At 45.9% G+C, this 24,334-nt stretch overlaps 4 protein-coding genes across 16 annotated transcripts in view; 3 read left to right on the top strand and 1 right to left on the bottom strand.

Moving 5' to 3' along the window:
• Positions 1–112: 112 nt before the first annotated feature.
• On the top strand, positions 113–1,805 carry LOC121591535 (protein nanos). Of its 3 annotated transcripts, XM_041912161.1 has the most exons (4): positions 115–519; positions 614–1,083; positions 1,278–1,569; positions 1,646–1,805. In XM_041912161.1, exons 2-4 carry the CDS (start codon positions 622–624, stop codon positions 1,651–1,653), a joined length of 762 nt encoding a protein of 253 aa, XP_041768095.1. In that variant the 5' UTR covers positions 115–519; positions 614–621; the 3' UTR covers positions 1,654–1,805. The 3 variants fall into 3 exon arrangements, with proteins under 3 accessions (XP_041768094.1, XP_041768095.1, XP_041768093.1); XM_041912160.1 differs by having other exon boundaries at positions 113–519; positions 618–1,083; positions 1,278–1,805; XM_041912159.1 differs by having other exon boundaries at positions 1,278–1,805.
• Positions 1,806–2,882: 1,077 nt separating this feature from the next.
• On the top strand, positions 2,883–5,210 carry LOC121591534 (cytochrome b-c1 complex subunit 2, mitochondrial). Its single transcript, XM_041912156.1, has 4 exons — positions 2,883–3,051; positions 3,281–3,423; positions 3,516–4,560; positions 4,651–5,210. Exons 1-4 carry the CDS (start codon positions 3,007–3,009, stop codon positions 4,735–4,737), a joined length of 1,320 nt encoding a protein of 439 aa, XP_041768090.1. The 5' UTR covers positions 2,883–3,006; the 3' UTR covers positions 4,738–5,210.
• A 39-nt stretch (positions 5,211–5,249) lies between these two features.
• LOC121591532 (syntaxin-8) lies at positions 5,250–6,537 on the bottom strand. Its single transcript, XM_041912146.1, has 3 exons — positions 6,344–6,537; positions 5,735–6,273; positions 5,250–5,663 (listed from the first exon to the last, which is right to left on the bottom strand). The coding sequence occupies exons 1-3, from the start codon at positions 6,373–6,375 to the stop codon at positions 5,503–5,505; spliced, it is 732 nt and encodes a 243-aa protein (XP_041768080.1). The 5' UTR covers positions 6,376–6,537; the 3' UTR covers positions 5,250–5,502.
• Positions 6,538–6,834: 297 nt separating this feature from the next.
• LOC121594565 (transmembrane protein 184B) overlaps positions 6,835–24,334 on the top strand; it is a 33,408-nt gene continuing 15,908 nt past the window's right edge. For 2 of the 11 annotated variants that reach the window (XM_041917961.1, XM_041917970.1), the window contains exons 1-2: positions 6,836–6,972; positions 11,996–12,739. In XM_041917961.1, the coding sequence (XP_041773895.1) occupies positions 12,491–12,739 (249 nt within the window). In that variant the 5' untranslated portion in view covers positions 6,836–6,972; positions 11,996–12,490. Of the gene's footprint in view, positions 7,004–7,686; positions 7,711–7,738; positions 7,909–7,979; positions 8,363–10,916; positions 11,039–11,995; positions 12,740–24,334 lie in introns of those variants that run through there. The other 9 variants (XM_041917971.1, XM_041917972.1, XM_041917966.1 and 6 more) reach the window with 8 other exon arrangements.

Below are 24,334 nucleotides of genomic sequence, written 5' to 3'. Positions count from 1 at the left end.
GTTTTGAAACATCACCAAATTTTACTAGATACTGCACTTGAGCGTCGTTGAAGCTGAACTTAAACAGTTTGCTGAATTGCGCTATCTAAAATATTTCTAAATAATTTCTTGGTTTTATTTTTTTTAAATGCTCCAATTTAAAGCTACTTCTTGGAATGATAATTTTACCCAAAACCAAAACCACTTTACAGAGAGTGTGTGGTTGGTGGTCCCGCCGGCTACTGCGACTTGTGGTCATCGCTCATCTCACGCACACATATGCACGCATCTGTCATTTGAAAAGCCGCACACAATCGTGTTTTGTGCAAAAAACCGTTCGCGCACAAACAGTTCGCACATGTTTGCAGGTCGTGCAGCAAAGGGTTTTTGATGGTGATCCGCAGCGTTTGGACAGCTTTTTAATGTGTTTTCGCTTAATCGATTTTGTTTGTGTGATGTTTTGTCGTTATAATTTTTATGCGTCGTTACAAATGAAAAGTACAATCCTGCGTTACTAGTGTAAAACATTGCTAATTCCCGGTAAGAACGCGCATTAGAACGCTCGGATATCGTCTTACGAGGCGTGTGTATATGCGCTAGTACGCTAACCTTTAAAATGATCCTTTTGTTCTAGAAAGCAAGATGGAGGTAACGAAACAGAACGCTTCCAACAACAAGACCGCGGAAGATTTGTGGAAACTAATACTCGCTCCATACGGTTGGGACGAGCCAATGAATGAGGCTGCAAAAGAATTTTTAAAAAATTATCCCGATTTCATTCCGATGTTAATCGGTCAATCGCATTACAAAATTGATCTGAGATCGCTTATCATGGAAGCCAGCGCGAACAAGTGGCGCAATACGACGTTAGATGAAATTCGTGAAGATTTTGAAGCGAACGGGACTACCTGCGAGCTGGAGGAGGAAGCTGACCTGCAGGCAAAGCACGCGCCGGAAATGGACGGAAGCGAACTAATGGAAGCTGTGGATGTTGCAACGGAGCTGAAGAATATGGTGCTGCAGGACATCTCTAACCAACCGAAACAACAATCAACAACCCGTCCACTACGAAAATGCAGAAACAAAAGTACCTGCGAGCTGGATGTAAGCCAACCCTTCGTATAGCAGTCTGTCTATGTGTACCATGTGTGTCTCTGTTTCATCTGTCTCGTAGTTAATAGAATTGCACTGTAGACCAGATGCTGAGTAGAGTTGAAATTCCTTTGTTTAAATGATAACGCACCTAAACTAATACGCGAACGATCTGTATCCCCCTTTTCCCCCTCCCGATATACTAGCACTGTGTGTTCTGTTTCAACAATAAGGCGGACCGGGAGGTATACGAGAGCCATCGATGCAAGGATGAGGCCGGCAACGTAACCTGTCCGGTGTTGCAAACATTCGTATGTATGCGCTGCAAAGCCACCGGTACGAAAGCACACACCGCCAAATATTGTCCGTTCAAGCCGGTTATCACGCCGGAGGATTGTCTGGCAATGGAGCTACGGCGGCATAAGATACACCGTAAGGGTGTATGTACTGCGAGCGAGATCAATGTCTCGGCTGGTTCAAGCAGTGCCATAGTTCATAGTAAGAAGCGGCTAGTCCGTTTGTAGGACAGAGTCGTTCGTTCATTTCATTTTATTACTTTACAAAATATCCAAAGCTCTGTGAGCTTCAAGCAACGGGTAGTAGCTGACATCAGCTCTGGTGGACAACAATGGCTTGCAGTAAATACGTTTCTGGCTGCTACCTTGAAGATATATTTATTTTGGAAAAGTGGAACTTTATGCAGGATGAATAATTTTGCCATCGAATCAAATAGCGTAAGTAGGTAGAGTGAAAAATCGGTCTTAAAAGGATGTTTTCCACGTTCGAACATTACACTTAAGGATGGTATCCATACGTACGAATGTGGTTTAAATTCAATATTTACTTTGAAGCAGATGTTCGTATCATTTCCTCCTCTGCATCTTTATGTCTAAACTTCTTTCATTAGCAACATTTTTCGATTTTTTACACACCGAATCATTAACTATGAATCAATCATTTAATACCTTAATTAAATAAATTGCGAAGAAATATTTAACAACAGTCGATTCTAAATGTGTTGTTAGAAGGTACAACCAAGCAAAAAAAAACCTTTAAATCTTCTAGTGAATGTTCAAAGATATTGTATAGCTTCTCGCAACGGCTAAAATGGACACTAATTACAGTTCAAACGGAGAGCAAATAAAAGCCAACTTGCTCGTTTGGTGGTAAACTAGGAACTTTTTATAATGTCAGAAGGCATAGCCTACTATGTCCAGGAAGCAAAGCTCTGCTGAGGCAAAATCTGCTGTTTGGTAGGCATAGGATATTTGGTACGACACTCGACAGAACAACATACTGACGTGACCGTCCTCGTTGAGTTTTTATATGCAAGTATTTATTTGTATCTACAATTAGATTTTTTTCTCATTACCTTTCTTTGATGAACACGAATTGATTGCATTAAATGCGGGTGTAGAATTTTTCCTTTGTTCTGAACTGTCTCCTAATATCCTTGGATGAAGATGCAGTCATACATGCATGCAGTAATCTTAGCTTAAGCCGCTGGAGATGATTTCCTAATCGTTAGAAACATGCGAGTCAAGATGTACCAGATAGCCTTAGTGGAAAGGGTTTAAGAATTAACATTATTCTGTGCCCTGTGCTTGTTCGTTTATATTTCTACAAAATGTCCACAACAAAATGCAATCCTGCAAAAATAATTCTTCATTCTAACCGATTCCATGAATCTTGATTTGATTCAAATGTATAAATGTACTGTGGCATTTCCATACACCTTGGCATTCGCCGTCAATCGCCGTGACGTTTCTGACGTTTCGCTGATTTTTCTCCACCGCAAAGAAGAGCAGAAAAAAATCAAAGGCGACCGAACGAGAGCACCAACAAAGATCCGGATTTTCTGTGGCCGCGCAGTTCAGCAGCAGTCCAACCGAACTAACTTCCAGCCGAGGAAAAGCTAAGCCGGGGTTCAGCAGAATGGCATCCGTTACGTCGAAAACGCCAATGCTTCGTGCGGCAGCGGTAAGAACCCTCACGCTGGTGGCTCGGTGGCAAATTTTCTGCACGTTCTCGTGCGTTTTCCTTCGCCCTGCGAGGGACGAAGTGTCAAATCTCGTTACGTAAATTGTTCGCCGTGATGAAATAATCCACGGATACGGAGGGGTTTTCCGTCCCGAAAGCATAGACTGCTTGGTCGTCGATGTCGATTGCTCTCTGGTGGTGATGATGTGATTGTTTCGTTTTGTTCCAGGCCCGTGGCTTTGCCGCCCATGCACAGGCTGCCGCTGCCAGCCGTGGCTCGGCCGAAGTGCAGACGACCACCCTGCCCAACAAGCTGGTTGTGGCATCGGCCGACCCGAACGCTGCCGTGTCGCGGATTTCCATCGTTTTCCGGTGAGTGTCCAGTGTCATGGCGGGGGAGGGGAGAGGGGGGGAGGGAGGTCCTCCAGACTTTCCGGCTAATGATAGTTGTTCATCCTTGTTAGTGCCGGATCGCGCAACGAAACTGCCGATTGCCTCGGTGCGGCCCACGTCCTGCGTGCGGCCGGAGGGCTCTCCACCAAGACGGCCACCGCCTTCGGTATTACGCGCAATATTCAGCAGGCGGGCGGTAGCCTAACGACCGCGGCCGACCGTGAGCTGGTAACGTACAGCGTCGCCGTGACGAAGGATCAGCTGGAGGTGGGCTTGAAGTACCTGGAGGCGACCGCCACCGGCCAGGTGTTCAAGCCCTGGGAGCTGGCCGAGCTGACGCCAATCATCCGCAACGAGCTGGCCCGTCTGCCGGTGGAGGTGCAGGCGGTGGAGCTGCTGCACAAGGCCGCCTTCCGCGACGGGCTGGGCAACTCCGTCTTCTGCCCGGACTATCTGGTCGGCAAGCACTCGTCGGAAACGATGCAGCACTACTTTGCGGCCAACTGCACCACCAACCGGGCGGCCGTTGCCGGTGTCGGCGTTGACCACCAGATGCTGGTCGGGTTCGCCCAGAGCCTGGCGCTCGAGTCGGGCGCGGGAGGTGAGAGCAAGTCCGCCTTCAACACTGGCGAGGTGCGCCGTGAGGGAGCCGGTTCGCGTGCTGCCGTCGCCGTCGGTGCCCAGGCCGTCGGCTGGAACTCGATGAAGGAAGCGATGGCTTTCTGGGTGCTGCAGCACGCTGCCGGTGTCGGTGCCGCTACCAAGCGCGGTACGAACAATGGTGTCCTCACGAAGGCACTCGCGGGCGTCAACAGCAGCTCGCTGTACAACGGCTACTCGGACAACGGTATGTTCGGGTTCGTGCTGTCGGGCGATGCGAAGGACGCGGGCAAGGCGGTCGAGGCTGGCGTGAAGGCACTAAAGTCGCTGTCGGTGAGCGACGCGGATGTGGCCCGCGGTAAGGCGTCGGCCCTGGCTGCCGCGGCCGAGTACACCGAGAACCAGAGCACGCTGCTCCATCAGCTGGGCGAGGAGTCGGCCCTGCTCGGACAGGTGTACAAGAAGAGTGACCTGCTTGCTGCCGTCAATGCCGTCACCACTGGTGACGTTCAAGCTGTAAGTGCTGTGCTTTACACGGGACACGGGAGGGGCAAAACGTTTCCCAAACACGAACGAATGACACTTACTTTCTTTCTTTATATTTAGGCCGCCAGGAAGGTTGCCTCCAGCAAACTGGCCATCGGTGCCGTCGGCAATCTGAGCCACGTGCCGCACCTTTGCGAACTGCACTAAACCCTTCACATCCCTGGGAAAATAAGAACAGACGACGACTGCACATCCCTTTAAACACCACCGCACCTGCCCGGAGGGGACAATTGTTACTATTTTTTGTTTCTTCCGTCTGTGCGGTATTCCCTTCCGGAGTCGTCTTTTACCGTTGCTCGCCGCGAACACCATCCAACGCCGCTTCCCCGGGCAACATGCATAGCAGAAGCTGTAGTATAATTCAAAACTTCACAAATCGGACGACACAAAAACAAAACCAATCCCCAAAAAACCAGAACAAGCGCTTCGTCGGAACGAAATTAAATACCGTATTTGTACTGTGTGGCCCCTCGCGGGTCAATTGGCTAGTGTGGCATCAACCATGAATAGAGTGTGTTTTACGCTGCCGATCGCGCCTACCCCCCTTGTGAAAGGGAAAGGCTAATGTACTACCCACTCATGGTGCAAGCAAGTTATTCAATAAATAGGATAAAAGCCAATCTCCCTCTCTGTTGCTTCATTTCACAATCGATTTTACGTAAAATTGTAAATAAGTTTTGCTTTATTAAGGTAGTATACATAGTAGTTTTTTAGGCTTTAAATACATAGCGATATGGAGTGTAATCAGTTGCCGGTACGCCCGCTCGTTATTTCTCCGCACCGTTATTGGGAGTTACACTTTGGTGATGATGCTCAGGCGGAGATAAATCGCAGATAAGGGTACGGCGCAACTGCAAGTAGGGTTATATAAATGTGTACACAACAAGCTTGTGCCTCAAGCCTGCCTTAATTTCAGAAAATGCCCACCAAAACGATGGCAACGAAAAGCAACCCTATCACGATCCAGTAGCCCCAGGTTGAGTCCTGCGTGGTGATCGCTCCGATTTGGCGCGTTTCTCGATTTATCCGCCCGTCGGTCGTTTCCATCGTTTGAGCCAGATCGTCCAGTATGTCTGTCGAAGGAAGGAAAGGATTATTTGCCTTTTTTTAAACTAAACACGCCCCAACACACACACACACTCACCATTGTGACGATCCACCTCGCCACCGATCCTCGTCGCCAGCTCCTTTTGCCGTGCGATCACCTGCGACAGCGCTTCCAGGCCTTCATTTTGATCCTCCAGAATGCGCGTCTGCTGGTTGCGCAAATCGGCCACGCTATAGTTGCTGTTCGTCGGTATCAGTGCCGGATCGTCATCATCGTCATCGTCGGCAAACGCCACTACACCTCGCCCGCGACCACTGCCGTTCGTTTCGAACAGCGCGGACCGGGCGGCCGCCGGCTCAACGTACTGGAACTGGCGCTGCAACTGGATCAGCTTCGACTGTAGCGCCTCTATGCGGCGCTGCCTTCGTTCGGCCTCGCCCGCCGTGAGCGTGCCGGAGATGAGGCCCAGCTTGCGGGTCAGCTGGTCCAGCTCGCTGCCGAGCTGCTTCAACCGGACGCGCACCGTGCCGGAAATGATGCTGTACTGGCGGGAGAGCTGATTTTCACGATTGCGCGCCGCTAGCTGGGATTGTATATCGTTGCTCAGATTTTCGCATGCATCCAGTTCGGTGAGCCTTTTGGCAGGGCAAGAAAGAAAGGCGATAAGGAAACCCGACAAGTATACCTTTGTTTGTTCTTCCATACCAGGGATCACCGTCGATGTTGATTAGAGCCATTTTGGAGTGGTTTGCGGAAGGACAACGTCACGCTTTCGATGGGTGGAGGGAAGTGTAGTGCACTACGCACAGCCAGAAAATGATGAGTAATTTAATTATTTTGATAAGGGCGATCGTCTTCGCGATGGAAGAAAACACACAACAACAAAGCGATCGAGCAGCTCTGCTCGAATGTCAGCTGTGTGCTGCTCGACTCTGCCCAAAGAGCGCGTTTGAAATGATGAGAAGAAAACGTACAAAAATACTTTATTGTGGAAAATTCATATGGAATTACCTATTATTTCCTGTGAAAATACCTTCCCTATTCAATAATTAATTATAGATTTCGTAAATTAACAAAAAATATGCACCAAAACCACCGTTCCGCCAGCTTTTAAACGGAAATTCCACCACTGACAGCTGCACTTGTGTGAAGTGGAAACACACCTTGAGCACGCTTTGACAGGTATCGCGTTCACCCCCCACAACATTTTCTCCGAGCGAACGTCGAAGGTGGTTTGCTGTGGCAGGCTCCAATTCGTGTTTCCATTTTATGTGAGTGTGTCGCAAAGTTTGCACAATATTGAACGCTGCTCCGTGCGCTTCCGCAGCCAAAAGGTTAGTTTGTAAGCGCCATTAGAACTACTGTGTGAGTGGGTGTGTGGGTGTAAAGGTCCTGAAAACATTGTGCATTGTGTTATCCCCCAAGTGCGTAGGCACTGGCAGCAGCGAAAAGCAGAACCAATTCTGCTGAAGGTTGTGTGTGGTGCGCTGAAGTGAATGTGTTCTGTTGTGACTGTGTGTGCGTTTGTTGAGTGTGTGTTTTTTTTTCTTCGCTCTTGCGTCGTTTGCCAGTGCAAAATGTTTCGCATTTGAAAAAAGATGCTTTTGCATGTTTGTGCGTGTGTGTCTGCATGATTGCGAAGGTTGCTGGAAAAGCTATTTTCTTCTGCTCGGATAAGCTTTCGAAAGGTGGTGGTAATCCAACGTAGCGATGGGATTCCCATCCCCCCTCCCCCCCTCCAAACCATCCCCACCACTTCTAACAAAAGTTCCCGTGAAACCATTTCGAATGGGCTGCTGCGTTGACAGTACACAGGAGTGTGCGTGTGGTTCTTCTATGTCGTTGTGTGTGTAGTAGTGGAGGGTTGTTGCTAAAGTTCAAACAACAAAAGCACTCCCCCCCATGGTTTAGGGGCACCATACGGAAGTGAAAAACTTGTGCAAAGGGAAGAGATTGTAAGCAAACAGCATCAAAGGTGACGGAGAGGAGCGGTTTGTGTGTTTGTGTGCGCGACGGGAAATTGGCAACAACAACACAGCCACACTTCTTTTCGTCGACCCTGGAAGATAAAGGTTTAGGAGAAAAGAAAAAATAACATACACAACATCACAGCAGGCTGGCAAAAGCGTGGGGAGATGCTGTGTCGCCATTGCCCGTATATACAAAGGAAATTCCGTCACAAGCGCTGATGCACCCCCGAGGCAGCTTACATTAAAAGCGTTTCGATCGACCGCGGGGCAAGGACTTTTGTTGCGCATTGTTAAAAGCATGTAAGTACCGCGCTAACGCTTTACCACGACACTGCATTTAACAAGGGTGTACGATTTAATGTACTTTACAGCAGTTGGATGAACGTAGTAGAATCAAGCTCCTGCTGCACAAGAAATAAGTGTGTATGAGTGTTTGAGAAGTACAAACTGCTACAGAATCGCAAAGAAGAAGGAGAAGAAAAGGATGCGAAACTTTCTACCCTGTGCGGCGGGGGCCCGCACTTACGTCATCCTGTGTTGGTGACGGTGAAATTTTTGAGCTTACAAGCACCCCCGAATAGAGTGGCAAAACTAGCTCTAGCGTGTATCGCGTTCTGCAACCGGACAGGACGATTGAGTTGAATGTGTGACAAGAAAGGCCCGGGAAACCATAGTGCTCCTCCCACAACGGCAACATACGGCAGCGAGCTTGGCACGTGCGACCATATGTTAGCATTCCACTCGAGGTCAGATTGTGCGTACTGTTGTGATTGTGTGTTTTGTATAGAGTTTTGCATTTTTTGAGCCTACACTCCTTTCACACACCTGCTGGCAGTCCTTCTACGTTTGTGAGCAATCCTTTTCGTTAAAAAAAAAACAAACTCGCACGTCACATAAGCTCATCCCGTTTTCCCCTATTTTGGGGAAGCAAAAACGAAACTGTGCCCGAGTTTTCCCTTCGCAAAAAAAAAACCATTTCCACATTTGCCTGCCATTGGAAATGAAGCTCGAGAGAAGGCTCGTCTCGTTTAGGAAAGTGTGTGAGAAAAGTATGTGACCGTCACCGGCCTACTTTGCTCGGTCGGGAAAGATGTAACGGTGTGCGGTCTTGTCTCTCACATTACCTCACCGCCACCATTCATCCCACTTTTCCGTTACGACCTTCCCGCAGACGCTTTTGCTCTTGCTGGCGTTGATGTAGGCCAATCGTCAAACGAAATAACGACTCCGCCGAAAGATCTCATCCCCTACTGGGAGAGGGGGGTTGGGGGTGTGCTTCGAAAATTTGAGCAAAAGTTCATGCGACGACCACTGACGACAGAATGGAGGATGACCTCACGAAATGCGGAATAAACACAACGCGTGGCATATGGAAAGTTTTAGTGTCCGTGTTTATGCTCGGTTTGTAAGAAAAAAAGATGGCGTTTTTCAGAGCCAGCTCAGCATGAATGAGGTTCCCAACGGGTATTGGTCGTTGGTGTTTTAGTGTACTTTCGATGCTGATAAGCGTTACCATCCCCTAGAAAGGTGACTGTAGTAGGTGTTGGTTGCTTCGTTATCTTATCAGCAAAAATAGCTGTAAAGTGCTCGTCAGGTATCTGCTTGGAAGGATGTGTAGTGTTCGAACCGTTCAAATATTGCCCATTTGATGGAATGGTTTTTGGGGGGAAGCAACTGTTGCTCCAACGGCTCATTATCAACCAAGCACAAATAACATTAAAAAGGGTTTAGTTTGTAAGTTGTAAAGACGGTGCGCTCGTATATTACAACATCGAATCGATCGATATTGATGGCGTGAGATAGTTGTTCACCAATTACACCAGTTTGAACAGGTCCCTCGAGGGCCAGATAACATGGTGGTACACCCTTACAATCCGTTTTACAGCAGAGTAACCTGTCCACACGGTAGAAGGAAAATTGCGCATTACCATCATCATAAAGGCAACAAAAAAACAGTCGATCCTTTGGTGGCCATTTATGTTTCCCCCTGTTTTTTTTGCAAAGCGTCCCCAAGCATAAGATGAGCTTGAAAGATGGCAAAAATAGTGCAGAGCTGACCCTGCGCTGTCTGCGCGTACCACGGGCGTATAGAGCGAACCAGCGGAAAATAACAATCAACCATAATTGTTGTCAGCCAACGGAGCCACCCCCCAAACACCACCGTTGTTCCCGCGTGGCTGTGGCAGGCCGTTGTTTGGGCCGTTCTTTTTGTGTTGTTTTGTTTGCGCTATGGAACAAACGTGTCTTGCGCCACGAGACACGAACGGAGCAGATTATAAATGTTGTGCAAAGGGGGCACACCACCGTGTACGCACACAGCAACCGGACTTTAGTAATTTACCTTGAAGGCCACGGGCCACGAGCAGCAAGGGCTGTGGACCCATAAGAGCGGGCCAATGCCGTTTATTCCTTAGTCTCGTGTGTGTGTGTTTGCCCCTTTTCGCTTTTAGCACATTTAGAACTATGAGGTACAAACTCCGTTGCCAACGGAGTGCTTAGGATGGTTTTTCTCGCTGTAAAGCACATTATGAAGATGGTTGATAATAAAGGGACGAAATTCTAAGAAATTAGTGCATAAAATAACATTACGCAAACTGTGCAGCGACTTGGCAAGGCTTTATAATGATCTAAGGCATCATTATCCGGCGTGTTCTAAGCCGAATACATTGCATACAGCTTCCGACAGCTTGCCTCATTGATAATGATGGAGTTTTTTTCTTTTTTTTCTCGAGGTACATCATCTTCCGGTGTGTGCGCGCTTGTATGCGAACCATTCCGGAGTGAAGGGAGCGAAATTTTTGGAGCACGCGTTTAGTTTGTGTGTGTGTGTCTAATCAAGATCGTTTAGTTCGGTTGACTGGGTTGGTGGAGTGCCCATTTCGATTTCAAACAATCCGGCCTTACGACAGGGCACGATGAAAACATTAACCGTTACAAAATGTTGACCGTCAGAGTTGGATGGGTTTTTTTTTTTGGGGGCAAGTGGGAGGAGGTTGGTTGTTATGTGCCCACTCACTATCGTAGGATGTAATAATGAAGGGAGAACGAATTGGAGGAGAATATCATACAGAGTGGAGCGGTTTGAAAAATGAAGTTTAACTTGTGGAAATGATCGCTGCCAAGTGAAACTGATCCGATATGATCGAATGCTCTGGCAATGGTTAATTTACAATTCGATTCAGTCGTTAAAAGGGACAGACAGTTTTCGGTGTTTTCGGTTAATTCATGCCCTACAAAACAGCTTTAAAATAATGGTGTACTGCATTTTTACTGATTTATGTTTTTATTCCTCTCCTTTTTCTTTTTAGATTTGAACAAATTGACGGGACAACGCACTCACAAAAGAACACAAACATCACCCAACTGCAGAAACCCATAATCAAACGAAAGGAATCAGGACAATCGGCAACCGTCCGTCTGCCTAGTGATGGTTGTTTTGACGTATAAATAATAAAATCTCCTGTGATTGCCCTTTTCACGTGCTGCACTACTACTCCTACTATTACTACTACTACTGCCGATCTGTAACAGAAACAGGTTGCAGGTTTGGTGTTGGCATTTCCAGCATGCCGTTGTGTGGTGAAAAAAGAAGAAGCCAAACTACTCCTCCGTTGGTAACGGCGCAGCCTGAAGTTTAAATGCCAACGACTAGGAACTGGTGGAACGTAGGATTTAATGTTGGAATCACGGTTCCATTTTAACGGCTGCAGCACCAGCAGCATTTTGTGCGCTTCTCCGTCACGTTTTTTTTTTTGTTCAAATCCTACAATGTTTATGATGGTCGTGCAGCGTGGTGGAAAAATTGAATTTTTCACTCAACTTACTACACCTCCAGTTGGGTTGGATAGCCAGACTGATGGAGATTGAATGCGTTGTAATGTAGGGGGACAACGGAAGCATGGAGTAGCGTGCTTTATGATTCTTTTTTGTCTTTTAAGTATTGCAAGGGCTCATTGCACTTTTGACTCGTTTTCATCAATTGTTTTTTACATAAGTACTTAAATTTTTAAAAAGCATAGATTTATTCATCAAAGCTTCATTCATTTAAATGATCGTTATTATTATTGCTTTCATTCAATTCATTGCGATCACCCCAAACGAGCTGCTACGAGCAACCTTCAGGCAATAATTTCTTACTCCATTGGTTTATGTTTATTGAACGTTACAAGCCATTACAATTGGGGCGGCAAATCATCTTCGGCGCGTTAGAAAGTGAAATTGATCATCCACCAGTGTGGCGGGCGCATTTTAAAAAGTGTTGAGATTGAACAATTTCCATTTTTCGGCTTGTTTCATTTCGATTTCTAATCCCCCTACGTGTGTGTGCTTCCCCCCCCCCCTCTCTTTCTCGTGCTTTAATTTGGTAATGTTTTGTTTTGTTTTTTAGTGGAAGTGTTCGCACAAGTAGTGGTGCATATGCGTTTTTCGAATGAACCAGAAAAAGTGTTCGTGTGAGTGCAGCAGTGTATGAGTAAATGTTAATTGGTGCTAGGTGTGAGATCAATAGTGACGAAAGTGGCGGTGTGTGTGGCAGTGAAAACTGTACGTGAAATTGTGAAAACTACCTCCCCACGCACTTGCGCTGGTGGTACGCACGCGGGTAGTTGAACGAGCAAAAATTGGCTACCGGAGAGAGAGATCATTGTTGCACTACAGTACAGTTGGCGAGAGTGGCTGGATATAGGGCTGGGAGGCGCCGGCACAGCTTCACCCGCCAGCGCAACGTCAACGAACCGTGAAGCACAGAGCACATCATCGTGGAGAGATTCGGTCGTGATTGGTGCCACACATAAGAACGAACAACAGGCGTACAAGCACACACATCTCAGTCGACGGTGGGTTTGCGTGTGCACGCAGCAGCAGTAGCAGCACCAGCGCCACGATGAGTACGGAACATCCGGCAGCGAGTGAGCTGCTGGCCAATGCTACCGCTGCCACGGTCGCCGCCGTCAGCGGCAGCACGGCCAAGGCGAACATTGCCGTGCGCGTCACGGAGGCAGCCCCGGCGGCGGCGCTGGCGATCGATCCGATCATCAACCACGTCGGGGACGGCATCTTCCTGCAGGCCAAGACGGCCCAGATCTTTGCAGGGATTTGCGTCTGGATGGCACTGTTCATCACTTGCCAGCAGGTGAGCTTGCGTTTGCTCTTCGGTTCTAAATCTTCTATTTAGTTGTCTCTTTTTGTCATTTTGTTCTTAAAGAACTTTAATTGCCAAACTAATCTCAGCTCATGAATATTTCCCCATTGACATTAGAATCTTTTTTCTCTCCGTTACTGAGCCGTGGTGCCAATAAACTTCTCAAATGAATTGCAGCACCGCAATGAACCCACAAAGCCGTAAACGGAGGCGAAAAACTGTGTTTGTATTGTTTGTATGTTTTGTTTTCTGTTTTGTTTTGTTGTCGTTCTTGCTTCTACTGTTTTATGTCAAGCATCAAATGCCTCAAACAACAACCAGCAAAAGTCAAGCACAGCACTGCATGTACAGAACCGCTACGGGACCGAACCCGTAAGCCACCGTGCGTGACATGCGGAAATGGCGAAAATTCATCCGTTTTTTGTCCTCACTGCCGTTGCCGTTGTCCTCGGTTTTGGTCGCTCGGTCATGGACCGGCGGGCACCTGGTCGTGCGTGTCGGCGTGTGCTGTGTGTGCCGCATTGTTTTCGGATGCTATTATTGTAGCATTAGCATGGCCCGCGTGTGTGTTGGTGGTGGTGGTGGTAGCATAGCATACCTACTGAGCTCAAACATGCGCCCGAACTGAACGCATATGCCGCATGCAGATTCCGATGCAAACATTGCGATCGATTTATTGCTATATCGTCGTGTGTGCTTCTGCTTGTGCTGTAAATTACATCCATGTAAATGGAAATATTTTTGTAAAATTTTAATGTAAATTTTACAGTACGAAGAATGTGGAAGAGCACAGTGACTCTTTTGTATTCTTCTCCCATGTCTGTTGTCATTATAATGTCAAAATCCTAAAAAGTGGGTTTGTGTCCCTATTGTACATCTATGCGTTTCACTGTATGCTGAATGTATGCTGAGTGCATGGAGTATGTTGTGTAGTTTCGTACAATAACCTCGAATATACGCGTAGCACTTGCAATTCAGACTGGTCCTAGTCTGCTGGTGACTCTTTTCAGGTCCTTGACTGCTGGGCGAGACATGTCTGGGACAGGTTTGCCGCTAATTGTATCCCAGTTCCTTCCCCCCCCCTTGCTTTCACGTGCCCTCTTTAATGCGGTGACAACCTACAATCCTGTCTATTTCGCGCGGTACGTTGAGTAGTTGTTCACCTGTACGACACTTTATGCTGTTGGTGCAACGATAAGATTTCTGCCCAGCGTATGTGGAGCGATGAATGGGGGCACAATGTGAGCAAAATGTATCTTTATATTCATCGTTGAGATGTTGTGTTGTGTTGTGGCACACTATAACATACCTCTTGGTTTTATGAATATAGCCATTTTAATGAAGATTGAAATTTACTGAATGTGTTTCATAGCACAAAGTTATTAATTGCAAAAGCAAAATGAGCCATGCCTTGCAAAGTAATAAAACGAGAAATTTAAATTAAACACTGATCAATACTTCCAAGAGCTAATAAATTAGCCACCCCACACGAAGGGCAGATATGACCGACACGTGACTGAAAAGTGGCAAGAGACAGCCCACAAAGTAAAAAAAAACTGGACTGTGGTTCCGTTTACCATAGCAGTATGTGTGTCTGTGAGTATATTAGCTGCAGAAGGAACTTTGGCTTTAACGGCACCACCACTTGTAGTGCCACTCTGTCCGTCAAGCGTGTGCTGTTATCTCTTTTGCCCCGGTTGCGGCAGAGTACGATTTCATAGACGCAAGCGAAAACTTTTGTGTCTCCTCTGCGTGTAGCGTTTGGGAAGGACATCAATTTTTGAGACCACTGTTTTGCGGACTAGAGGCCGCATGAATTGATCGGCTATTTTACTATGTCAGCTTCCGGAAATAGGAAAAGTTTTAATTTATTTTCTGCTCCGTGCCATTGAGCGGGAGGGTTATTGGAGATAAGGAAAATGTGTACGGGGTTGTGTGCGTGTGTGTGTTCGTGGAGGAGTGGAGGCGAAAGGGGAATGATGTCCTTTGATGCACACGTTGAGTCGATAAGCCGACGATGGTGTGGGTTAGATTCTCTTTCGTGCGAATGCGCTGCTTTGCACGGAAAGGGAAGTGTGACTATCGGGCTAATTAGATTAAACCACCACAGCTGTCAAACCAGAAACCGACCTGGGAGTGGAAATCGATGGTATGACGTACATTGGGACATTTTTGTTTTGCAAAATCATTCAAAATTATATTTTTTTTCACGTTTTTTAATGAATTTTAGCCCATGAATGCATGAACATTTACGTCAATCAAGGAATAGTGTATAAGAAAAATGTACAGTATATGCATTTAAACACAAGTTTAAACACTTCAGCATTAGTGATGGGGAAAATGAAATTATGGTTATGGAATCTGTTTCCGGAATCCGCTCCGGATTAGGAATTGACTCCGGAATCAGATTTGGCTTGGGAATTGAAATCGGAGTCGGCTCCGCAATCAGAATCGGCTCTGGAATCAAACTAGATTTCGGTATCTACATGAGAATAAGCGTTTAGGTCCTATGCAGCTACGATTGTATCGATAACCGGCCCCCAAATTTACTTGTAAGCCAATGTCACGGAGATACTGGTATTGATTCGTTTCTAAAACTTTTGATTTCTATTCTAGGACTGAGTCTGATTTCGGAGTTAATTTACTGATTCAGATTCTGGAACTGATTGTGATTTACGGGTCAATACTGACTCCGGAGCCAATTCCGGAATCGGAGTTAGCTCAGGGAATCTAGTCTAGAATCGCCTCTGGAATTGGAATATATTCTAGAATCGAAATCGGCTCTGGAATTGATTCCGAAAACGGTACTTACGATTCCGAGCTTCCACCTCTAACCAGCAGCACTGTGACAACAGTTCGAATCTAGCTCAACTGGAACGAGATTTTCACTTTCAGCAAATGATCGAACCGTTTATTGGGCCATTCATAAAAGCTATAGCAGGCGGCAGCGCCCAAAGTCACCTCGAAACAACACTGTCCTCTCGACGACGCTCTCGATACACACGGTTGATCGTGTTCCGATTGGCAAGACGTAACCTTGAAGCCGTGGCTGCCGCCGCTTTTCCTTCTCGAATCGATGGCCCAATTGTCTGGAAGCTGCCATTTGGTCGCGATGCTCAACAAACCGAGTATGTGTGTCCGCTGGTGGACGATGAAACGTCTACAAGATGGGGTAATGGGCGGACACTACACACTCTATATCCATGTTCGCTTCATCCCCGATGCCCACTGATTATGATTTCTTTTCCCGCACCGCTGTGCCTTCGTTTTGCCTTTGTTTTTCATTTGAGTTGATGATTGGTGATGGAGACTTGGTTGCCTTCTTTCCCCTGCCAAACCGACGCTTTCGTTTGTGGATCTTGCCATGATCTGGAATTAAATGCTCATTTGTACGATAAAGTCTTCCACCGCCAGTCTTTTGCGTTCGCTCGCGTCCCTAACGAGGTGTGCATAATTGGGCCGCTGCTGGTGCTCTCTCTCTCTTTGCTGTGCCCTGTGAATAAACAGTTGCATCTTCTCCTCACTTTCCCGGTTGCATTCTCATCTGCTCCTCACTTTCGCTAATCGTCGCCCACCTCCGGGTACAGCTAAGCTAAAAAGAGTACAATTGCACTGTTGCGATAAACGGCGATACTCTGTTGAGACGTTGCTCGTTTGCAAACGGCGAGAGAGCCAGCATCTTCCGCCGTTGTTGTGTCCCATTTGATCAATCAATCAGGACGATCGCTGGCTCAGTTGATTTAGTAAGAGAAAATCGCGTGCTCTAGTGTCTGTTGAAACGGGTGCCGTTACGAGTAGAGCTGAGATGCGATGGTTGTATCTAAGCTGTGTGTAATTGCGTGTAGGCTAATAAATACAAGGGAGTGAAAATTTGAATTATACTTTATATTGGGATTGGAATGTAAACCGTATAACTAAATTGCGAGGTATTCATGATGCCCTTTTTAAGCTCAACTAAGCTCAAAGTCTTAAAATATCCTTTAATGGCTCGCAGACGCAGAACGTGCAGACGAATATATTCACACTGCTTATTCATTTACAAATTCATGTTTCGCTTAAACTCATTTTTAGGTAGAGGTTGATGATTATGTTCCATGTATACTGCTAAACATGTTGTGGAAACATCATTATTCGATCTTCAGCCAAATTAATGTACAATCCAAACCTATCTCCCCCCCCCCCCCCCAATGCCACTAAGCTCACACTGAGTGTCGGACGCATTGGCAAAGGGTAATGAATAATTCAACGTCCTTTTCAAAAAGAAGCAATTAACGCACGAGCTACTAAGCGCTGCCGGAAAAGAAAATCGACCATGATGCAAAGGAGGGTTATGTCGTCCTGGCCATTGATTTATCTACACCTGCTGTTGATGCTGCTGATGCTCACGTAAGAGAGGAAATTTATTTAAATGGTTTCTTTCAAGCTTTCGAATGCAGAGGCGGCGGGTGTGCACGTGTGGGTAGAGGATAATTGGCAAGTGAATTTTCATCTGGTTGTGGAACAGTTTTTCTAAATACCCATCCACCCACCTCTGAAAGGGGTAGGTCGGGGGCTTGCTCCTCACCCCTCAAGGAGATGGTTAATAAGCCGAAGCTGCTAATTGAACCCCCTTCCCATTAGTGGATGATGGGTAGTATCGGTTTTTTATTGGCATCAAGTGAAGGGATCAATAAAAAGCCGTGTGGTATGTGTTAATGTTTTGTTTACCGAGACCGAAACGTTATGTGGTGTAACCCGCTGGTGGACGTTGATAAGAGTCGGTAGCTGGTTTCGATGCTTATTTAGTTTTTGTTTTATTTCGTATCAACAAATCATCGATATGATCTCGCCAAAAAGGCAATAATAGTGCTACGAATGAGCGCTTTTCGATGAGTTTGTAATCCAATTGCTGTTTGTTTTTGCTGAGAGCGTTTTTCGGATGGCAATTTCAAGCCAAACAGAAGTGAGAGAGGGAGAGAAATGACGGCTTTAATGATGAAAAATGTCAAGGTCTCTTGCAAAATAAATGAATGAACCAAATCAATCATGACGGAAAGTGTCCGTGAGTGTCTGGTTGTGTTTTTTGTGAGTGTTTGTCTTGCGCTGAATTGCTGGCAGCTGCAGTGATTGCCAACGCCAAAGCCAAACTCACAAAGGCGTGAAAAGGGTTTCTATGCAATTATAATTGGCTACACATGAACAGAAACCGCCTGAATTGCGTTTGGAGTTGAAAAAGCGAGATAGAGGGAGTTTTTATTATAATTTTATTTGTCACTTTGCTGATTGAGTGACCGTATTTCTTCAATCACCTTTCACACCTTGTTACATAAAGTTAAGTTTGTCAGAAAACATAAAATTCAATCTCTAAAAGTATCAATAAAATTCAAGTATCCTCGTGCACACCAACACCAATTATTAAGCCACCGAGAAGAAGAAGGGTATTATTTTGTTCGGAGGGAAGAGAAAAAGAATAAAATCACACACGGGTTTTTCCTCTACGTTTTGCAACGTCTGCTATTCAACAAGATGGTCGTGATACAAACAGAAGGGGGTACAATCGGGCATGCTTTTTTTTTCTCCGCAGAGATGCGCTTTATGTTTGCCAATATGTAAATTCGCTGCTGATATGCTGTTGTCGCCGGCAGAGTAGTTCGGATGGGGACGTTATTTCTCCGATTTTCCGCATTCACACATAACAACTTCCGCTCTGCTGGCAATGGGACACACTGCGGTGCATTGGTGTGTTTGGGGTATTGCAAGCAAGATCTGCAGAGCAAAATGCATACAAATGACGCAAGAAATATTGCTTTAAATCTGTCTTTTCCAATTTATTATCTGCAAGTTGGGTTTATTTGTTGAGAATTGCCTGAGAAAAGAGGAGAACGATTTATATTTTGAATTAAGAATTTTGCTATATTTTGCCATATCAAACTGGTATATTTGATAAACCTCAAAAACCTATTCTATTAAAGTACTAAGAACATAATGCACCAAGCAACCATGTTGTTGCCTGTGTTTTTGTGCCATTCCTCCCAGTGCGCATATTGAACCATCTCCCAGAAGGGGCGACATCCATGGGCGCTTGTTAACATACGCTTTCGCTTCATACCACCATCCCCTCTGTCTAGCCCCCGGAGATCGGCTGTGCTGTCCTGGCTGCACGTAAAAATGGTCGACGATCAGTCTTTCGTGTCACGACCAGACGACGATGCCTAGGAGCTGCCCAGAAACATCAAGCAGTGAATAGAAGTGCATCGTTTTGCACTCATAAATCATCTGAATAAGCGGTGATTAAGCGACACTGTTTGGCTTCTTTCTGGCTGCTTTTCTTTCTTTGCACACAAACCAACCAGTATTGTTCGTGGTTATCGTATTAGCGTTGGAATAGAGCTGGTCCATACCACACGACACGACATGATAGTTGAAGAGGGTAAAAGAAGGGACACAAACGTCTTGGAGATGAATGTACTTTATGCAAGCGCTTAAATTTCAAGATGATAAAAGTGCATAACATCCATATCAATCTGGGTTCTTTTAGACGGGGATTTAGACATCTCTAGAATTATAAATTAGGAGAGAATCCAAGAAGAACTTCGACTTTAAACTTAAAACTGAATGTACCTTTTTGTCTAAAATCGTTCTGATTTTAATGTGCAATAACCTCGTACCGATCATATCCCATCATGCACACAGTCTTGGGCACTGGAACGCATTTACCGCATCAGCTTATGGAACATTAACCCTGAAACCGAGACATTCTCCTTGGGCTGTTGTTCGAGGGCGTGGGAACAGAATGCTGCGTTGAGAATCGTTATATTTCTCCCTTTTTCGATTCTATTCACAACCAACGCTTAACGTGTATCGCACATTAAACTAAGCTTCTGGATATGTTTATGTTTCGAGGGCGAAAGTAATTCTGATTAACTTTAGCGGCGGATGAAAATATTCACTAAATCATTTGCATGATTGCTTCTTAATCCTTATAATATTCTTTCTGCAAGCAAGTATGCACAATTATGAAGTGAACGCAAACTGAAAAGATGAGCACACAGAATGATACCCACGATTTCGCGACCTGAGGCTATTTGAACTTTAGCCGAACCCTCCACCGTCTGTATCTTGCGAACTAAAGTCGATCGTACGGAGACGAACCACACCGCTCGGAGTTTTACTTATCGAGAATGAAGCAGGTCCTCCAGCAGAGAGAGAGAGAGAGCAGGTCGTGTTTATGAACCGGTTTCGATTATGAACCACCGAGAAGGAAACTACACGAAGAAAGAAGGAACGTTTCCTGTGGCCGCCGGAGCCACCTTCAAGCTGAAGTTCGTGCATATTGCTTTTGCTTTACATTTTTGCTCCCCTTTTAACTTCGTGGCTAAAAAGATGGTGTGTGTGTATTGTTTTTTTTTGGTTTTTGCTCAAAATATCATCTTAAACAACGCTTTCGTTGTAGCAGAATGCTTGGTAAACAGCTTGTGCAGAGTTAATATGGTGCCCTTTTCTTGTGGGCGCAACTTCAGTGAGGACAAGCACCTCACGGGCGCGTGGAAAAGTTGGAAGGGAGAAGGCAAGTTGAGCCAATATCGACTCACGATTGGGGAATGAAAGAAGGAAAGGGGCCTGCAACCACCTGATCGACCGTAAAGAAAAGGCGGCTTTGTGCTTCTTTTTTTTGCTGTTGTTGTTGTTAGGTTCAATACCTTTAGGTGGTGGAGAGTGCACGAAATGTAAATGCTGTTATTACGCATCACTGGCGCGCCGTACGAAAGAGAGAAACCAATCAAGCCTAACTGATGGGTTGGTTCTTCCAGTGGGATCTCTGGGAGGGCGGAGGAACGATTACAGCATCAATGCAAAAAAAAATCTCTCCCCCGGAAGAGGGTGTAGCGCAATGCGCTTGGGAGAGCTATTTTGTTTTTACGACGAAGTAAATACTGAGCTACATGGTTCACTTAAAACATAAAGCATACGAGGGGCATAATAACACACCTGTTGATTCTGCAGAAAGGGTGATTTTAGCTGATATGTTTGATCTGTAGAAAAAAAACTCAGTTCATTCGAGAATTGAACCCATGTATTGGAGTTGCGTGATGTCGTTAGTGTCACCGCGTTGACGTCTGCGCTGCTAGGTCAGCCAACGGTTCGACCTTTCTGAATCCATATAAATGTCGTCTGTTGCGTTGCTCCACTTTTACCCCACCCAATAGCTTCATCGTCCTTAAAGCAATCGTTCTCTTTCTTTCCATCTTGAGTTGCTTGTTCAACAATCTTGCCAAGTTTCAATCGCTGCAGCGATGCACGTGCCGTTTAGCGCATCCATCACACGCGTATGTGTTTGCGTAAGCTAAAAATACGTTTTTTTCTGTGCGTGACATATACCCTAAACTTCCAGATATCAGCAGCTGGCTACTAGTAGGCTGTTCGTTTCGATCGTGAGATGCGTGTGCTGTTTGGCCGTCTTCACCGTGTGTCTTGATACTGGAGACACGATCGCGCTTACCACGACGATCGCGAGCAACATACATTTCGCACCATTTCACTAACACCATCACCACCAACAGCAGAGAAGTGAGCATGTGTGTCGTCGCTGGTGCACGTGACCACATAGGTCGCAGCGACGAAATAGAAATGACGTTCCAATCAGGGTCATGGCCTGGCCGACTTAGAGGAGTCGCGAAATGTTTGAAACATATGTTTGAAATGAATGTTAGATCCGAGCGCCTATGTGTTGCAGATGCTACATTTATGAATTGCACTATATTGGAAAACGTTAACCCAGAAATTAGACTACAAAAAAGTCAACCCACTCTTAAAAACTAAAAAGGGGAAAATGTTTGAAGCACAGAAATTGGGCCACTTGATTTAACGTCCATTTCTTAACATTTTCTCTGTGACGCTTTACCCCTTAATCAGCAGGAAGGAAGTGTACCAGTGTATTAAAAATGGTAGTAAACAAAAGCATTCCTAATCAGCAGTACACCTCGTCACTTCCAGCTCAGTAAGGCGCGTGACAAATCCGTACAGCAAAAAAAAAAACAATGATTCATCATACACGCACCACGAGTTACGCTTGTCAGCGCGCGCTTTGGAACCCCCCCCCCCGCACAGCTCAACGGCACACTGCTCGATCATTAAAAGTGGTAGAAGCGATTGTGTTTAGCTGTAAATGTGTAGGTGTGTATAGGTGTGTTCTACGTGCTACCATGCTACCTGCAAAAGCCGGTGTGTGTCCCCCTAAGGAGGGGGCCGGATGTGTAACAAGTGTATCAGAAGCGAATGTGTGATTTGATCTAATGATTACATTGCCGGTTATTTTTCTGCCAGTCATTTTTCCACTCCTGTTGTTTTGTGCCTCATTGTTACAGGGAAAAGCGGCTTCCCTTCGCGCCCGTATTTTTCTTAGTGAGTTCGCACGTGTAGGCGAAAGGCTGAACATAATTATGTTCATCATTACACGCTTTGGTGGGCACAACGATCACAGACTACTAGGCAGAGAGGCTTTTGCGATGCTCCGGAATATGTACAATCTGCTCTGCGTTTTGGATTTCGCTGCCCGCAGTGGTTCATCGATTTAACGACCGGGAAAGGGCGGAGAATGGGGGAAATGTAATTGTTCGCTTTCCCTGCAGAAATAGTAATGAACAATTTGGCAATATCTAAATGAACTAAACTCGCCGTTTTGGTGTGCTACGCAGCGCGCACTTACTTTTCAATCCTACCAACACTTGTTTCGTCGGTTTGCTCGATGTAACTCGGTGCTCACCAACAACCACCGAATAAACTACACCACCTTCACCCAAAGCATACTTACCCGAAACATAATTATTCACGCATGTGTGCGGAGGCTTCCCCCGAGCTGCGGCTTTCAGCATTTCCTAACTAGCGCGGCGATAAATTGCGATATAATTTGAATCAAGAAACAATCAATTTGTTCACGCTTCACCACTCACAAAGGTTGCTAGCTGCTAACGGTTTTGTGGTGCGGTTTTGTGTGGACGGGAGTCGCGGGTCGGTACTGTTCTGGGGGTTGAATTTGGGCCCGCAAAAATACCGCACTCCGCCACCGTGCCCCTGCGTGTTTGTGTGTGGTGCTTTTATATGGCTGCGGAGAATATTCGTTGCGTTTCATTGGCGCTGTCAGCACAACTCTGGGCACAATACGCCGCTGGCTTGGAGAGCACGAGAGAAGAGGTTGTGTGAAGAGGACGTGCGGTTTGTTTTGTGCTGCAGGTTCGTTCGGGTGACCTAACGCCAAAGTCAAATGACAACAATTCTTTCCTCTAAAAACTTTCCACTTCGACGTTCTAGTTTCGCTAGTTAGGGGCGAAGCGTAGGTAGGGGCTGTCGTTTTGTAACCATGCAGATGGAGATTAATTCACATTACGTTTTTTGATGTCGTTTTAGCTGGTTTGGGCTGTTTGTGTGACGATGGGTATGTTTTTTTTTGTCTATGATGACGTTTTTTTTTGTTGTTGACATGAAACACTGACCATGTGTCCTGTGGTCTATGATAGTTGCCACGCACTGGAGACATTAGAGCAATGTTTGACATAGTGCAGAGACATTTAGCAAGAAGGATGAGCAACAAACACGGTACGGAGAATAATATCTGCGCCTGTTATTTTAATAGCATTGCTAAATGATAATTTCGACGAAGTTATCCTTTCTTCTTGTTGACTGTTTGTGTGATAGTTTGTCTTCAAATGGTTCTCAAAGTTTGTTGCTTGAGTGAGTGGACCTTACAGACTATCCAATGTGTCTATCAGGGTTGTAAATCCTTGTGAGGCCCTACATTTTGTTATCGCTATTTCTCTTCCACTTGCAGTGCACGGTGGCTCCCCCTGGAAAGGGTCCTTGTGTTTTAGTGCTTTTCCAATGTTGTACTGAGCGGCGGGTGTGTGTGTTTTCAGGGTGTACGTAATCTCTCGTCGTCACCACACCCCTGCATGAAGTAATCGAATGCTGCTGCTGCTGCTAGTCCTTTCACTTTATGAGCGCAAGATGTGTGTTTGCGCCCCGTTTGGGGTTGGGTAGGTTATGTCAAATTGGCGACAGAGAGCAGCCCCCCACGGTGTGAAAAGGTGCGTGTATTTTCCCCCGCTCGATGAATGGCTGTGTTGCTCATCATTGCTGGTCATCTTTCATTTTCACGCCCATTGCTTTCGGACGGACGGAAAGAGGCTTATCTTGCGCACCGTTTTTGGTATGCAACTTTCGCTTGCTGCGATTTGGCGAATTTGGCAAAGTCATGAGCTGCTGCTGCTGGGGACCTGTGATGTTGTGCTAACGCCAAAGTCAAATGACAACAATTCTTTCCTCTAAAAACTTTCCACTTCGACGTTCTAGTTTCGCTAGTTAGGGGCGAAACGTAGGTAGGGGCTGTCGTTTTGTACCCATGCAGATGGAGATTAATTCACATTGCGTTTTTTGATGTCGTTTTAGCTGGTTTGGGCTGTTTGTGTGACGATGGGTATGTTTTTTTTGTCTATGATGACGTTTTTTTTTGTTGGTTACATGAAACACTGACTATGTGTCCTGTGGTCTATGATAGATGGCACGCACTGGAGACGTTAGTGCAATGTTTGACATAGTGCAGAGACATTTAGC

The sequence above is a fragment of the Anopheles merus genome, chromosome 2L (genome assembly GCF_017562075.2).
Source record: "Anopheles merus strain MAF chromosome 2L, AmerM5.1, whole genome shotgun sequence".
Classification (NCBI taxonomy): Eukaryota; Metazoa; Arthropoda; class Insecta; order Diptera; family Culicidae; genus Anopheles; species Anopheles merus.
This window is presented reverse-complemented; position numbering and strand designations above follow the sequence as displayed.